The sequence below is a fragment of the Henningerozyma blattae genome, chromosome 2 (assembly GCF_000315915.1).
Source record: "Henningerozyma blattae CBS 6284 chromosome 2, complete genome".
Lineage (NCBI taxonomy): Eukaryota > Fungi > Ascomycota > Saccharomycetes > Saccharomycetales > Saccharomycetaceae > Henningerozyma > Henningerozyma blattae.
The window spans coordinates 1,191,153-1,207,695 of record NC_020186.1 but is presented as its reverse complement, the minus strand read 5'-3'; the positions used below and the strand labels follow the sequence as shown (position 1 = coordinate 1,207,695).

Sequence of the window (16,543 nt, the reverse complement as noted above, 5' to 3'; positions counted from 1 at the left end):
ATAAAAGATTAATATTAAAATCTTTAAAACTATTTGTGACGCAATTTTTAAAATCTATCTATTGATCGGATATTTTCGGAGATCGGAAGATTTTTCGGAATACCAAATGAAATTTTGTTCGTTCTTTTTTTTCTGTTTTTTCTAATAATAAGAACGGAATGGAAGGAAGTCTAGAAAATTTGATAAACCTAATTTGATAAACCTACTTTGAATAGCAATTAAGCTTGATTTAAATAAAGAAAAAGACTTTTTTAAATACCTAATTCGTTTATTAGTAGTTTCAAATTGATATCTACGAATCTATCCACTAGTTAATATTAAGATTAATACCATGTCTGAACTAGATAATTTAAATATCTCTCCCATAGAGGATACCAATAATGAGAATGCCTTCAATTCAAATATGGATGATAATCAGGCGCTACCCACTGTAAATGCAGACCCCAATAAAATGGAATCTAGCGTAAATAATGAGGTTATGAACTCTGACACTAAACTAAATGAAGATTCTGAAACTGGGCAACTGTATAATGATGAAGATAATAAGGAGGATGGAGACGACCAATCAAAGGGGGAAAATAACGAATTTTCATATGAAGAAAGCAATACCAACGTGGACGCTAATGAGCCTTATAATTCAAATGAATCTGAAGAAGAATCGAATGTAGATGCTACAAATAATTCGGTAGCCGTATCTTCTGATGAGGATAATAACAAGAATACAGATATAAATGCTAAAGAAGTATCACCAGTAAACAGTGAAGCTTCTTCTAGTAGTGATGTGGAGAAAGAAAAAGAAGATGATGATGAAGATGATGATGAAGATGATGATGAAGATGATGATGACGATGATGATGACGATGATGATGACGACGATGATGATGCTAATGATGAAGTTGAGATAGAAAATGATAATAATGATAACGACAAGCCTGTTTCTAATGACATGAGTCAGTCTGCCTCGCCTTCAATCCCTAATGATATGACTGATAATAATTCACTCTCGACTGCACCTACCGAATCAACTCCTGCAGCAACACCCTCTACTAATCCAAATTCTGAATTAATTGAAAAACAAATTAAATATGTAATGGATAGTAAAATGCTTACTTTACCAGAATTTAAATATTTAACAGATAAAGAAAAAGTTTCTGCAATTTTAACCCTAATCAACTCGAACCCAGATACATCCATGCCATTTGTTGCTTCTGAACAAGCCAATAGTTATGATGATACTACAGCTGATAAAAGAGGAGTTATTGGTGATAATGGTAATTCAAATTCTTCATTGTCATCCTCTAACCTCAATACACCTGCTAATCCAAATAAAAAGCAAAAGCCAGCTAAGTATGCAAAAACCGACTTAAGTCAACCAATGAATCAAGTTGAAAAGGAAAGATACGCAATTTATTTAAGAGGGGAAAATAAAATTACCGAGATGCACAACATCCCTCCAAAATCTAGATTATTTATCGGTAATCTTCCATTGAAGAATGTTTCTAAGGAAGACTTATTCAGAATTTTTTCTCCTTATGGTTATATTTTGCAAATTAACATTAAAAATGCATATGGGTTTATTCAATATGATAATCCAACAAGTGTTAAAGAAGCCATTGAATGGGAATCTGATGATTTAAATTTTGGTAAAAAATTAATTTTAGAAGTCTCTAGTTCCAATAGTAGACCACAATTTGATCATGGTGATCATGGTACGAATAGTAGCTCAACTTTTATTTCCTCAACTAAAAGACCATTTTACAATGAAGAAGGCGAAATGTATGGTGAAAGTGCTAAAAAGACTAAACTTTTAGTTCCTGCATGTGTTATCTATGTTAAAAGAGCTGTTGATCGTGGATATGCTACAGATGTCTTTAATAGTTTTAGAAGAGGTACTGGGTTAGAAACTGATATGTTCTTTCTGAAACCAAAAATGGAATTGAAAAAAATGATCAATAGTGCAGCTTATGATGGTGTTTGGGGTGTTATATTGATTAATAAGACACGTAATGTTGACCTGCAGACATTCTTTAAGACACCTCAAGGTGATACCAAGTTTGATGAATACATTGGTATTTCGATCGATGATGCTATTAATGTCTTTAATAATATGAAAAATCAAAGAAATGGTGGCCAAGGGCAATCTATTCAAGATGGACCTCAACAAAAATTAGTAGGATATATGCAAGCTCCACAGATTCAAGGTCCACCACAGATGCGTATGATAGATAGTAGACGTGGACCTATTCCACCACCACAACAACAGCAGCAACCCATGCGTAATCCTCAAAGTGGTTACTATGGTAATGGCAATAACAACAGTTATAATGACTATAATGATGATTATTATAATAACAGATCTCATAACAATTCAGGATATGCTCCACCGGGACAACAGCAATCATCATATGGTGCTCTACCGCCACATCAACAACAAGCTTATGGTTTACCACCATCTAACCAAAACTACAATTCTGGTAATATGCAATCACAAATTCCACAAATGTCTCGTTATGATAACTATCAAGGAAGTGGTAGAGGAATGGGGCAACCACAAGCAGCACCACCACAACAGCAGCAGCAGCAGCAGCCAACATCAATGGATCAACAACAATTATTGTCCACTATTCAAAACTTGCCACCTAGTGTTGTCTCTAATCTACTAAGTATGGCTCAACAACAACAAAGCCAACCACAGCCACATGATCAACAAAAGCTGTTGGATATGATTCAATCAATGCAATCTCAACAACAACCAGGTGGTAACGCTATGAATATGAATTATAATAGTACGGGCCCAAATTCTCTTCCTGCGCAACCATATTCCAACTCACCTTATCAACAAAATACAAGTTTGAATCAATCGCTCCCACAAAATACCATGCAACAACAACCAAATCAACAGATACCTCAACAACCTCTACAACAGTCTCCTCCACCTGCTCAACAAGAAGCCAGTACCAACGTACAAAGTTTATTGGATAGCTTAGCTAAATTGCAAAAGTAATCAAGTTTTATTGTTTTACATATTATACTTGAAGGCTACAAATTCACCCATAATGCATTGTATATTTAATTTGCAAGCACTGGATACAAGAATATCAAGAGAATAGGTTATTAATGCACATTTCAATTTTAATTTTATATGAATATTTTCACCAAATAAAAAAATAAAAAAAACGATTCAAAATAAAAAATTAAAACTAAATAAAATAATTTAAACTAAAATGGAATATAATAACTGGTAAAAAAGCAATCATACTGCCAAGATGAATGCTCCCTCTGGACTGTTCAGCTTCTTATTACATATATTTCTTATCTGATTATGCCTCGCTTGTATTATCGTCTAATTGTCTGTGTATATGATGAGATATATATATATACTTCTAGTTTTTGTATATCATCCTCTTTGCTTCTGCATTCTCTCTCTCTACTCTCTCTCTCTCTCTCTCTCTCTCTCTCTCTCACTACCTACTCTTTCTTTCTCTTCTCTTTCTTATTTAATCAAAATCTTTCCTATTAATTTAACCTATACTTATTGTCGTTGCAACCATATACCTGTGCTACTTAAAAATCTTAAAACGATAATTATAACCAATTCAAATTCTCTATTGTGTATTTATCTAGAGAATAATTACTAGACTGGTATAGTTACTGATTAAGATATGAAATATACACTCATAACTCCTTGTTCCATTGTTAGAAATAATAAAAAATATATAACTAATAACTCGAATTAAATGCTGCTAATTTTGGTTAAATATTTGTAAAAATTTCTTTTCAAAAGGCTATATATATCTGTATTATAATTTTAAATAATCTGAATCTTGTTAAATATTCTTTGTTAACGAATTAAATTTGTTATCCATTCTAGATGTTTTTTTTATTTTGGAATTATATATTAAATGTGTACAAATTAAATTTTTTTTTTACAATTATTTATCTAAAGAAATTTGTACAACTTCTAGTCCATACTATACAAATGTAATCCTACTATTGCCATATCGATCTGCATGAAATTTTTAAGATACTAAATATATCAAATCATTTTTTATAAAATCCAACAGCATGAATTTCCTTTACCGTTTCGCATAATCTAAAAAAATAAGATGATTGATAACAATATCTTTTATCTTTTCCTCTTGCTCATAACAAATAAATCGCCAAGATATTTTTATATTTTCTTAGTTGTTACTGCTTAATGTTACGTAACTTGCATTGCCTCTTTTTTCAGATCTACATTGACCGGAACTATGTCCCATTTAGTTAATTTTTGAACAGGGAAAAAGCACTGCGGAATTTTTTAGGATCTCATTGCATTTCCTACTTCTGGAAAATCTGGGTGCAATATATTTATATATATAATTATAAATATATTAATATAAATATATATATATATATATAAAGCAATAAGAAAAAATTTATACAAAACGTGAAAGTCTCTTGACAAGAGCTTCCAAGTATTGAAGACCTGTTAATTTTATATATTTATTAGAAGACTTCAATAAAGGTTGATTTTAGACACTATATCTCGGAATAAGAAATTATGTCAAACTCATCACAACTCCGTTCGATAGTGATCATATCAATCTGTGCAATGTGCATCATTCTTTACCAAAGTATGGAATTAGCTAGTAATTCTAATATTCCTATTATCACTAATCATTTTATCAACACCGATGGCCAAACAATCACATTATCGAATTATGAAAGCTTACTAAGGCCTATCGATTTAGATAATAGTACAGCCATTTTCAACTCGATTGTGGATGCCTTGAGACAAAGTTGCTCTGATATGCATCCAGTTGGTCTTTCATTTTTTCCTGCAGTTATTCCACAGGGTACATTAATGTTCAGAGCTGGGACTAAAGAGATTCCCAAATCTTTTGAATGGTTAGCAATGGATCCAGAGTTTAGTTATAGTTTCGCTAGCCATGGTAAGAAATATGGTAGAAAGAATCTTGAAAGATTTCCCTTCCCAAGAAAACCCAAGTCAGAGGATAACTCTAATGATACATCAGAAGATGCTGAATATTATTCAAAATATGATTCCAAGAAATATGATAATGAGTATAATTCTAAGGTTCATGATGACAAATATGAAAAAACTGATCGTAATGCTCGTAGACATTTATTAACTTTCCGTGCCACTAGAGATATGAATAAATTTATCTATCTAGATGGTGCATCTGCTGCAAAGACATTAACTGGAGAAATGGATAGTCAATTATTACTTTCCGAAGTGGCTAAATTTAAATTGGATATCCCTGATGAAGGAGATGTTGATTCCCATACTGCAGAAAGAGTTTATGCTGAAAACATTTGTAAATGGGGGAAACCCTTTGGTTTAGATGGGTTAATTAGAGTTGAAATTGGGTTCGAAATCATCTTATGTGATTTCTTTCAAGATAATATTGAATTGGTTTCCAACCTGGATTTAGTGGATTCTGCCACTTTACTAGGTTTACCCGATCCAACTGAAATAACAAAGGAAAACGGCTGGCCACTAAACGAAAAGGGTACTGCGCTATTAGAAGATCAATTAACTGAAGAGCAAAAAATGATTTTAGAAAGGGAAGATCGTTGGCAATCTATTTTGGAACAATATAATGCTGCTCGTTCCTTAGATTGGATTCGTGCTGGTCAAATTCATGACTCTGGCGAACCAAGAATTAAATTAGATTATAGACATATGGTAACTGGTATTAATAGAACCACGATGTCACCTAATCCATATAGTAGACGTCTATTGAATGGGACTTTGAACTGGGAACAACAACTTGATATAGCAGCTGAATTGGAATCCAGTCTATTAATAGGTTACAATTTTAGATCAAGTAATGATTGGCAAACTCAATTCAATGCTGTCATTGATAAATTTGCCCCATTTTTGAAAACTTTAGAAAAAGTCATCACCAATGACACATTAACAAACAATGAAAAAGCCTTATACACTACAAGATATACCTTAAATTTCATCAATAGATTTACACTATCTTCAGGAGCTCCAAATAATAAAGAATTGGCCATTTATGAATATTCTCAACCTTTACTGCCATTGTCAACTGACCCAGATTTCTTAATTTGGTCTTCGTTAGTACGTGTAGTTAGGGAGATTATTGATGTCATTTACGAAACACACGAAACTTTATTACCCCTTGTAAAAGATCATTTGAATGATAATCAATTAACAAACACCGATGACAAAATCGATACTATCTCAAGCCGCATTCAAACTCTAATTAAAACCTTAAATTGGACTGTTTTAAATTACACATGTGAAAAAGTATGTGGTTGGGATGAAATATGTTATACACCATCTTGGGGACCATCACCCTTTGGGTTTGGTCCTTCACCTAATCAAAAAAGATTTGGTACTCATTTTGATGAAGAATTGCAAAGACAAGTCATTGATTCTGAATTACAATGTGTAAACATCAATGACTTATTAAGCAGAAGTAGTAGTCACCCTTAAAGAGACAAGATTAATTATCCAATTTAATACCGTTTTTTATTTTATTTGTATTTTTTTGTATTTTATATATTTTTTCAAATATTAGTATTTATTTAGTATATATTAATGTAGCGTTCGTATTATCTTTCCTATTTCCGTATCTGGTGCACATTCCGATAACGCAAACCAAAATCTCCAAACCGAAACTTGAATCATCATTCCGAATTCAAGATTTTGTTCAAAGGTTAAGTTGGTTATTCATAGTTTCTAAAGTAGAAAGTGAAATATTAGATTCTAATAGAGTAATTGTAAAACTAACTCTACTGCCAGTCAAAGAGAGATAAATATATTAGATACCTGCTGGGAAAAAAAGAAATATATGATCAAAATTCATTGAAAGTTTTTAATATTAAAGAAAAAAAAAAGGATTCAATTAACATTACCTATTCAAGAAATAATATTTTAAACAATAATGAATTTTCAAACAAAAAATATACAAATAAATGGGGTCCCCCACAAAATTATTCTACAGAATGAAAACGGTCCATGTGCTTTAATTGCCTTGGTTAATGTATTATTATTATCACCAGCACATCGTCCAGCAGCTCAATTATTAGTCACATTAGTTAATCAAAGCAATACCATTTCTCTTGATTCATTAGTTCAAACATTATCAGAGCTAGGTTTATATGCACATGGCTCATCTACTGATGATATTAGTAGTTTATTACAATTATTGCCAAAATTACATAAGGGTTTAGTTATTGATCCTGCATTTAATGGGTCATTCACAGATACTAAAGAAATGGCTTTGTTTCGATTGTTTGGAGTTGGTATGGTGCATGGCTGGGTTATCGATCCTCAATTGGACCCTTTGGCTTATGATATTGTTTCTAAATATTCATATGATTCTACTCAACAATTATTAGCTCAAGCTTATGATATTCAACAACGTGGATTACAAACTCCACAGGCGACTCAAATTTTAGACACTGCCACTTATGTCAAAGCATTCTTAGCCCGTTCTGCAACTCAATTGACTGAATATGGTTTAACTTATTTAAAAGAAGTCCTGCTAGAGAAGTCTTTTGCTGTTTTATTTAGAAACGATCATTTTTTGACCTTATATAAAAATAATAATGAATTATACACACTAGTAACAGACTTGGGGTATAAATCTAGGACAGATATTGTTTGGGAATCTTTAAAATCAGTAAATGGCTCACAAGACATATTTTATACTGGTGATTTTATTCAAAGTGCTTTTGCAAAAAGAGAAAAAAAAACTACCACTCAAACTTCTTCTGGAGCTGGAAATGAACGTGCAAATTCAAATAACACTGATCCGTTTGATGAAGAATTGGCAGATTCTGTTGGTGAATTGCCTGGTGCAATTATAAATAATTCAGATAACCAACAAATTCGTGATGATGAAGCATTGGCAAGAGCATTACAAGAAGAAGAAAACAATGCAAGACGTGAAAGAGCTCAACGGAATAGATCTCTAAATGTGTCAAGAACAAGGTCATCTAATAATAATTATCCCTACGGAAGTGGTAATAATAGTAATGACGGTAGTAGGGGATTGAGTAGGAGTAATTCTTCTGGACAAAATGATTATAGACCAAATACAAGTTTACATAGTAGATATGCTAATCAAAAAAAGAATAAAATGTCTAAACTAAAGAATGATTGTATTATCATGTGATATTATGTTATGCTCTTCGTTGTTAAAAGAAAAAAAAAAAATAAATAATCAAGATGATTGTTGTTAATTATACTTTTGACTTTTTAATGCTATGTTACTATAATTTAATAATTAAATATTTATGTTTATATATATACATAAAAAAAATACCCTAGACAATTTAAACTTTCTTACAAAATACTATTTTTTCAGGTCAGGTGTATATTAATATATGCATTACGTATCTGTTTTCCCTTTACCACTATTCATATTTCTGTTAATATTATTACTGTAATTATTATTATTAGTGTTACGATAACGTCTATTATTGAAATTATTCCTCTTGTTGTTATGGGTATTATTGTTCCTATTATTCCCATTATTCTGTGGTTTATCTCTAAATAATTTCTTTTTCTCTTCTTCAGTTAACTCGTATTCCAAATAATTTGCATCACCCAATTCCTTGATAAAATTTAAGATTTTAGTATTTTCATCAATCATTTCTCTTTGAACCATTTTTAAGTTCAAATTAACTTTATTGTTATTAAGGTTATAGTTTGTAGACTTGCCTATTTGATATTGAATGTTTCTAATAAAATTGTGATCATTTTTATTCTTATCCTTTCTATTACCATTTTTAGATTCTTCCTTTAACTGGTTCATTGAAATACCCATATCTTTCATATGTTGTTCTTTGTTATTCGAGATCTTTAATAACCACATTTTTTTTCTTTCCAACCTCCATTGCTCAATATCTTCATCAGTAACAATGTTTATAGATGTTCCAAGAATAGTTGTGATGGATTCTGTATTTTTTTCTGAGTTAGTGATTTTCTCAGATGGACTTTTTTTGTTATCATTTCCTTTTGAATTTCCTATAGAATCAGATTCTGAATCAGATGAAGATTCGGAGTCAGACGAAGATCTTGAATAGGATTCTGAGTCTGAACTTGAGTCTGAACTTGTATTTGAGTCTGAGGCCGGTATTAAAGTCGCATCTATAAGTGGATTTTGTTGTAGATATTCTGTAGCAGTTGTGTTATTGCTGGTTGTATTACTTTCAGCAATATTGCTTTCTTCTTTTATATTAATCGAGTTAGGATATTCATTTACTTGAGGCACAAATTTCTTAGATATATCGGAGAATGGAATTGGTGGATCACTATTTATTGGTTTTGGAATATTGTTATTCTGTATTGGATTGTGATTGAAAAAATAACCATTATTGAAATTAGGATTCAAATGTTGATTATAATTTTGTTGGCTGTAAGGTTGGATGTTAGGGTTGTAATATTCATTTGCATTTTGGTAGGCATACGGAGGGTTAAAGTAAGCTTGTGGTTGATTTGAGTAGTAATTCAAAGGTTGTGAGCTAAATGCATTATTATAGGATGAGTAGTTTTCATTATAAGTATTACTATCATTAAAATTTGTATCAGATGAGTATGAGAGTCGTTGCCTTTTAAAACTGGCATTATCGGTAGAGTTGTTGTTTATATCATCATTTTTATCTAATATACCTGAGGAAGTTGGTTTTGGTAAATTATTCGGTATATTTTGGTAATTTCTATTATACATTAAGTTTATTTCAAGTCAAACAAATGTTTTGGTTTTTAGAAGCATAATGTACATGTATTTGAAGGATTAGTCTTTTTCAAGACTGGCGAATAATATATGATAAGTATAATTTTTCAACTATTTTTTTGCGATGAGCTTATTTTCTCTTTTTTTTCTTTTTCTCATCGATGATTTATTTACACTGAGAAAAAATGTCGCGAGTTCGAATCGGAAAAGATTCAGATTCCAAGGGTGTCGTATTTAAGGGAAAAAATTGGCGGCTAATATTTTTAGAGAAAAATAAACCTTTAAATTTTCTATATAATAATAGGTCATTAAATGAATATGTTCTATAAAAATAAATGCAGTCAGGATGTAGTTTATTAAATAATATTCGGAGGGTTTTGAGTCAAAAGTTTGGGACCAGTATCAACTGCTGGTTTAGCCTTCTTCTTCTTCTTTTTCTTCTCTTTCCCATCAGTATCCTTCTTCTTCGTTTTCTTCTTTTTTTTCTTAATAATTATTACTTCATCATTGTCACTATTTATATTTTCTTGGGCGTTTCTCTCAGCATTAGCCTGAGATTTAAATTTTTGTCTTAGCTCTTCTAACTCCATCAAATCAGCGTCCTGTATAGCATTAGTTATTTGATTGTTCTTGAAATCAAAGCTTTCTAATTTATTGGGTAAATTTAAATTAATTTGATTTTTCTTTTTCTTTTTCTTTGTTAAATCTTTTGTAGAAGCAGGATTTAGAGATAATGAACTTATCTCTGTTGTTAATATACCTGTCGAAGAGGAGAAATTTGGTAATGTTGCTTCTGTCAACACAGTAATCTTTTTATGAAGTTTAGGCTCGGATGGATTTTCATCTACAACAGAATTCAGTGAGTTATTTATTTTGATTTGATGATTGTTTGATTGTGGTTTGTTATCAGATGAAAATAAACTATTAGTAGATTGAACCGATCTAGTTTGCAATTTTGAGTCTAATATAAAAGGATTATCACTCTTTTGTTTTACTACTTTTTCAGCATGATTATTAGAATCTTTTACATCCAACAAATTTTCAGTAACATGATCTTCAGCATTCAAGCTTTTATTACTTTGAATTTCAAAATCGGAATGAGAATCTGCATCAGAATCCCAGTCATAATCTAATGATTTCAATAATGATACTTGGTTATCAGATGTATCCGTGTTTAATAAGGATTCATTAATGATAGCACCCATTTCCTCTGAAGATAGAAATGGAGTATCTAAATCAATATTTAACTCATTATTAAAAATGTTCCTTTGAATGTCGAGTGATACAGGAACTAAATCATAGCTGTTGAAGAAACCAGGCAAGACTTCTGAAATAAGAATAGGTATTTCATTTGTTGCTTCTATTGCTTCTTTCGAAATTTTCAAAAATTCCATTGTTTCATTTGTTCTTTCTTGAATCTCAAAATTTTTTGAATATGATAATGGAGATAAATATTCTAATATACTATTTAGATATATTAAAATATTTTCAGTTGTTGGTATTGAAGAGTCGGAAGTAGGATTACAATAGTTGTTAAATAATTTCAATAAAGTAATGATCATGTAGTTTATTGGTTTGGTATCCTTTAAATTTAAATTGAGTAAATCAGTTATCAAGTCGTTACAATTATCAATTAGAGTTGAGAATTCCCCAATAGACCAAATTATATCAGGTAGGATCGAACTAATTGGAATTTTTTCAATATCTTTGAAATTTATTAATTTAATTAGATTAACTAAAATATCAGTTCTAATGTCCGGAACTTTAATCATTAACGTTTTAAATTGATGGCCAAGTAAGATACCAAGCTCTTTTTGATCTGTGGTAAGTGAGTCCTTTGTAATAAATACCAAATCATATAATAAATCGATTAGCCAATTAAAATCAGGGACGTTGGAATAATTATTTATAGAAACTAAATTTATTATTGTTTTAATAATTTTAATTTTATAGTCCATCGGAATTAAAATTTTAATTTCCTTGTTTGAATTAACTACGATTTTTTCTTCATTTACAATCAATTGATTTTTTAAAATGTTTACTGTATCAATTAAATTATCATCATTTGTAATTCCTACTAATAAATTCAAAGACTTTAATCTAATCGAAATGTCAATATCATTTAAGAAATTTAGAACTTCATTTGAATAATTTAAAATGAAATTAATATTAATTTTACCAATTTTGATGAACAGAGAGCAACTAATAAACCTTAAATTTGGATCTTTAGAGTTTAAGAATTCCAATAGCTTGTTTAAACAAATTTGAGCAGTGCTAAAATCATTAGCATCTAGCATACTTGTATTTAAGATACAATTGATGGATTCATATATAATAGAAGTGGCATTTGAATTGTTTAAAAGGTTTAATACTTTTGGAAGTAATTTAAATTTTAATTTGGGCTCAAAATTGGTCAAATTTGTGAATAATTTTAATAGTCGAATTATAATCCAATTGTTGTCAATATTTATTAGGAGATCATATAAGATTGGAGATATTTTAATAAAAAAATTAGGGATTTTCTTCGATAGTTCTACAATAACACTAATTGTTGTAGAAATAACTGATAAATCCGAGTCATTTAAACAATCAATAAAGGCATCGAAATTATCCCTTAATGATTCTGGGTAATTTAAAAATACCTTAAATAGAGCAATTATTGTCTTTTTCCTAATATAAGGATTTTTATTTTTCAACATTAAAACTAAATCATCTGAAATGTCTCTTGCTAAGGAGCTTGTACAGATATTAGAAATACCATTCAAGGCAATACCAATTTTATAAGTTGAAACTGAATTAGTATTGTTGGTATTATTGATGTTATTTGAGAAGGTATACTTTAAATCATTTTTGATTAAGTTAGTCGCCAAGATTGAAATATCATCATCTTTATAAAAAGTTTGAGAAGCTGCCAAATAACCAATTCTTTTTTGTTGGAAATTCTTACTGCTCATTATTTCCAATATATAAAAATTAGCCCATGACATATCAAACCCATACATTTCTAGATATGTCAATTTCAATATTATATTTGATTTAACTATTAAATTGTTGATAGTATTTGTTGAAGTAATATTATTAATCTCCTTTTGATATGTTATCAATTCATTATTTAAGAATTCCATAAGCTGTTCTCTCGAATTATTATTATTTCTAATCTCTTTAATTAAACCTTTTAATGATTTTTCGAAATACAATCCAAATGGACTTAAACGTGTCTCAATAATGGAAGACATTCTGAGATGAATTCTGCAAAAAAAGGTTTAATGAGCTATTAAAACTCTGTATTTTGTATATTTCCTTACCTCTCTTGGCAAATATTCTAAAGTTAATACACCTAAAGGACTCTATCAATTGAAATTCAATTATGTAGTTAGTGGTAGTTTATTTAAGTAGTACCCAAAAGGTAAAATGATAATCTTATGAACATTTATTCAAAACCTCTTTTTATCCATTTAGCAATCATAAGTTCTGATCTTTTTCTAGACCTTGAATATATTAGTGCTACCCGGACACAGGTTAAAAATCGAATATACTATAACAGTTATTTTATACTATGACAAGTAAGATAATTCAACTAGTACCTCATATAATAGCATATTAAATTTTATGTTAATGTATGTTTAAATAGTTCAAAAAAAATAAAGCAGCTGAGGAGAAAGATTGAAAATCAAACTGAGTCGAGGATCTAAATTTCTAAAAGATAAGCAGCTGCTATCAACAATTTCATATGTCATATGTTTATGTATTCTTAGCAGAAGTAATTCCATCTATAACTAATGGTAAAACTTGGTATTTTTTTATAATTTATCACACTTCAATAGTTAAATACTTTATTCATATTATTAATCATAAAACTGTTAATGAATTTCTGACACCCCGAAATAAAAAGGATTTACGATCTAATAATAGTATTAAATTATACTTTTTAAAAAACTCAGGTTCAAAGTTAATTGTGCCTAATAGAGTATTATATTGTCGAGAAGTAACATAGCGATTCCAAGTTATGAATTACAGCATTCAAGTAATATATATATGATAAGATGGTTCAAAATTCTACAGAAGGAAATCAATCACATTTGACATCTCATACACAATCTCAATTACGAGCTCCAGGAATACCATCTCATAATTATGTGGTAGAGAGTAATTTAAACGAAGACTTATTAGACGAGGATATAGATCAGAGTAGCATTAGTGGTGCTGAAAATGAGGAAGAAATTGAGGATCACCATACTACAAATTTAATGAATAATGAGGATAATTATGGTAATGACGATGACGACGACGATGATGATTATATATTTGGATTAGACAATGGAGATATAAGTACTGAAAATAATCATGCATTATCAGAAACGCTAACGTCTCAAACACGAGATAATAGTAATTTACATACTATCGATGTTGCTGAATATATAAAATCTACTCTTTTAACATCTTTAGATAATCCAGATACTTTTGCCACAGCTTTATCATTACAAGCAAGAACGTCAGCAATCATTAATACTAAATCTCTACAATTACAACAACTAATAAACGAATCGACCGATATATTAAAAAGATTGAAAACTAGGTACGCTAACGGTATAATAATATCTAATAGAATTAATAAAAATCTTATTTATTGTCGAAAAAAAATTGATTTACTATCCAATAATTTAAGATTAAATTACACTATTGAATTTAATAATGCAAGAGAAAAAATTTTGGAGAGAAAATTAACTGGTGATAATGATACCGCATTAGCATCTGTTCAATTCGATAATGATGAAATATAAGCTTCGCTGAAATATCTATAAAACTCTAATCAGATAAGCACTAGCTTTAAAATTTTATTTTATTTTTTTGTAATTTGCTTTAAAAGGATTTAATACTAATATACATTTATTTATTTGATATAAAACAAATCTATTTAAAGTTAATGATAATTTGGGGTTTGAAAATATTTTATCTCCTGTACGACTTCAGCTATGTTATGAATTAATCAAAAGTGATCTTTTTTGGTTTTTATTCATATCAATATCTTTGTAAAAAGCACCGTATGCACTATGTTCTTTCTTCTTAGTGTGAGTACCGAATTTAATCAAGTCTTCTGGAACTGGTTGGTTGGCACCATTTAATACATTGACTAAAGCACCAGCTAAATGTTTTTCTTGTTCGGTAAATAAAGTATGAGCAATACCTGTCTTACCAGCCCTACCAGTTCTACCAATTCTATGAACATAATCTTCCACTGTTAATGGGAAAGTTAAATTAATAACGACTTTAACATTTGGAATATCTAAACCTCTAGCAGCTACATCAGTTGCTAATAGCAAGTTAGATTTGCCTGATTTAAATTCATTCAAAGCTTGGGTACGTTGTTGTTGTGATAAATCACCATGAATGGCAGCAACTTTATAACCACTGTATTTCAAATTTCTTTCAACTCTTGAAGCTTCTTTTTTATATAGTGCAAAAATCAAAATTTTATCTTCTGAATTATCATATTTTCTTAATAAATCTAACAATTTTTTTTCTTTTTTAAAGTTATCAACTACTTCAACAATTTGTTTAATTCTTTTATTAGCAGTTAATTCATCTCTGTTACCACCGATACTAATCTTAATAAAGTCCTTTTGCATAAAAGAATTAGCCAAATCACGAACTTCTTTTGGCCAAGTTGCAGTGAACATTAAAGTTTGTCTATTAATTTTACTGGTTTCGCTAATAATTTTTTTAATATCTTCTTCAAAACCTTTTTCTAGCATTCTATCGGCTTCATCCAAGACTAAATAATCCACATTATTTAGGTTACAACTACCTTCTTCAATTAGATCGATTAATCTACCTGGGGTAGCAACTACAATTTGAGATTTCTTTAATTCTCTTCTTTGATTATCTTTTGGTACACCACCATATAAACAGCAGACGTTAATCTTATCACAATTGGCACTTAAAGTATTTAAATTATCATAAATTTGCATGGCTAATTCTCTTGTTGGAGAAATAATTAATACTTTAATGTTTTTATTATCACTATTTTCTTGAGTTAATTTATTTAAAGCTGGAACACCGAATGCGACTGTTTTACCAGACCCAGTTTCTGCGATACCAATAACATCTTTACCCTTTAATAGATATGGCCATGAAGCAGATTGGATTGGAGTTGGTTTAGGATATTTATTTAATTCTTTTAGAATAGTTTTATTCAATTTAGTTAATTCATTAAAATTAATGATTGGATTAATATTTAAAGTTTTACCACCTTCAATAATAACTTCATTTTCCTTCAAGAATTTTTCAATTTCTCCAGCATCAACAACAGGAGTTTCATTAGAGGTTGCATTGACAGTTTCTTCTTCGTTTTCAGATTTCTTCTCTTTCTTTTCTTTCTTTTCCTTTTTGTCTTTCTTATCCTTCTTATCCTTCTTATCCTTCTTATCCTTCTTATCTTTCTTTAACTTTTTCTTCTCTTTTTTATCCAAGTTATCATCTACTTTTCTCTTCTTGTCAATAATTTCTTCTTGAGTCATTTTGATATTAAATACAAACTATTAAGATATTGGGTTTTCAAGACTATGCTTAGCAATCTTATCAAATAATCAAGAATTTAATGAATTAATAATCCAAGATATAACAAAAAAAATACATATTTATTTTAATCATATCTTTTGAATTAAAAAGCATAGCAATATATTAATTGCCATAATGACAATAATAATAGAAAACTATATTAACAATTTGATGAGATGAGATGAATTCCGAACTAACCAAAAAAAAAAAATTTTTTATTTCTTTCTCTGCAATTTTCCTTTTTCTCTTGCCAAATTTAGTAA

General features: G+C 29.5%; 7 protein-coding genes across 7 annotated transcripts; 4 read left to right on the top strand and 3 right to left on the bottom strand.

Annotated features, from left to right (window-relative positions):
* Nucleotides 1–403: 403 nt before the first annotated feature.
* On the top strand, nt 404–3,004 carry NAB3 (Nab3p; the record flags this gene model as incomplete). Its single annotated transcript, XM_004178816.1, has 1 exon — nt 404–3,004. One exon carries the CDS (start codon nt 404–406, stop codon nt 3,002–3,004), a length of 2,601 nt encoding a protein of 866 aa, XP_004178864.1.
* A 1,539-nt stretch (nt 3,005–4,543) lies between these two features.
* On the top strand, nt 4,544–6,472 carry TBLA0B05110 (uncharacterized protein; the record flags this gene model as incomplete). Its single annotated transcript, XM_004178815.1, has 1 exon — nt 4,544–6,472. The coding sequence occupies one exon, from the start codon at nt 4,544–4,546 to the stop codon at nt 6,470–6,472; it is 1,929 nt and encodes a 642-aa protein (XP_004178863.1).
* A 451-nt stretch (nt 6,473–6,923) lies between these two features.
* On the top strand, nt 6,924–8,159 carry MIY3 (Miy3p; the record flags this gene model as incomplete). The annotated part of the gene is made up of 1 exon (XM_004178814.1): nt 6,924–8,159. The coding sequence occupies one exon, from the start codon at nt 6,924–6,926 to the stop codon at nt 8,157–8,159; it is 1,236 nt and encodes a 411-aa protein (XP_004178862.1).
* A 216-nt stretch (nt 8,160–8,375) lies between these two features.
* Nucleotides 8,376–9,716, bottom strand: RSA1 (Rsa1p; the record flags this gene model as incomplete). Its single annotated transcript, XM_004178813.1, has 1 exon — nt 8,376–9,716. One exon carries the CDS (start codon nt 9,714–9,716, stop codon nt 8,376–8,378), a length of 1,341 nt encoding a protein of 446 aa, XP_004178861.1.
* Nucleotides 9,717–10,078: 362 nt separating this feature from the next.
* On the bottom strand, nt 10,079–12,958 carry APL5 (Apl5p; the record flags this gene model as incomplete). Its single annotated transcript, XM_004178812.1, has 1 exon — nt 10,079–12,958. The coding sequence occupies one exon, from the start codon at nt 12,956–12,958 to the stop codon at nt 10,079–10,081; it is 2,880 nt and encodes a 959-aa protein (XP_004178860.1).
* An 807-nt stretch (nt 12,959–13,765) lies between these two features.
* On the top strand, nt 13,766–14,503 carry KXD1 (Kxd1p; the record flags this gene model as incomplete). The annotated part of the gene is made up of 1 exon (XM_004178811.1): nt 13,766–14,503. One exon carries the CDS (start codon nt 13,766–13,768, stop codon nt 14,501–14,503), a length of 738 nt encoding a protein of 245 aa, XP_004178859.1.
* Nucleotides 14,504–14,698: 195 nt separating this feature from the next.
* On the bottom strand, nt 14,699–16,240 carry DBP3 (RNA-dependent ATPase DBP3; the record flags this gene model as incomplete). The annotated part of the gene is made up of 1 exon (XM_004178810.1): nt 14,699–16,240. One exon carries the CDS (start codon nt 16,238–16,240, stop codon nt 14,699–14,701), a length of 1,542 nt encoding a protein of 513 aa, XP_004178858.1.
* Nucleotides 16,241–16,543: the final 303 nt, after the last annotated feature.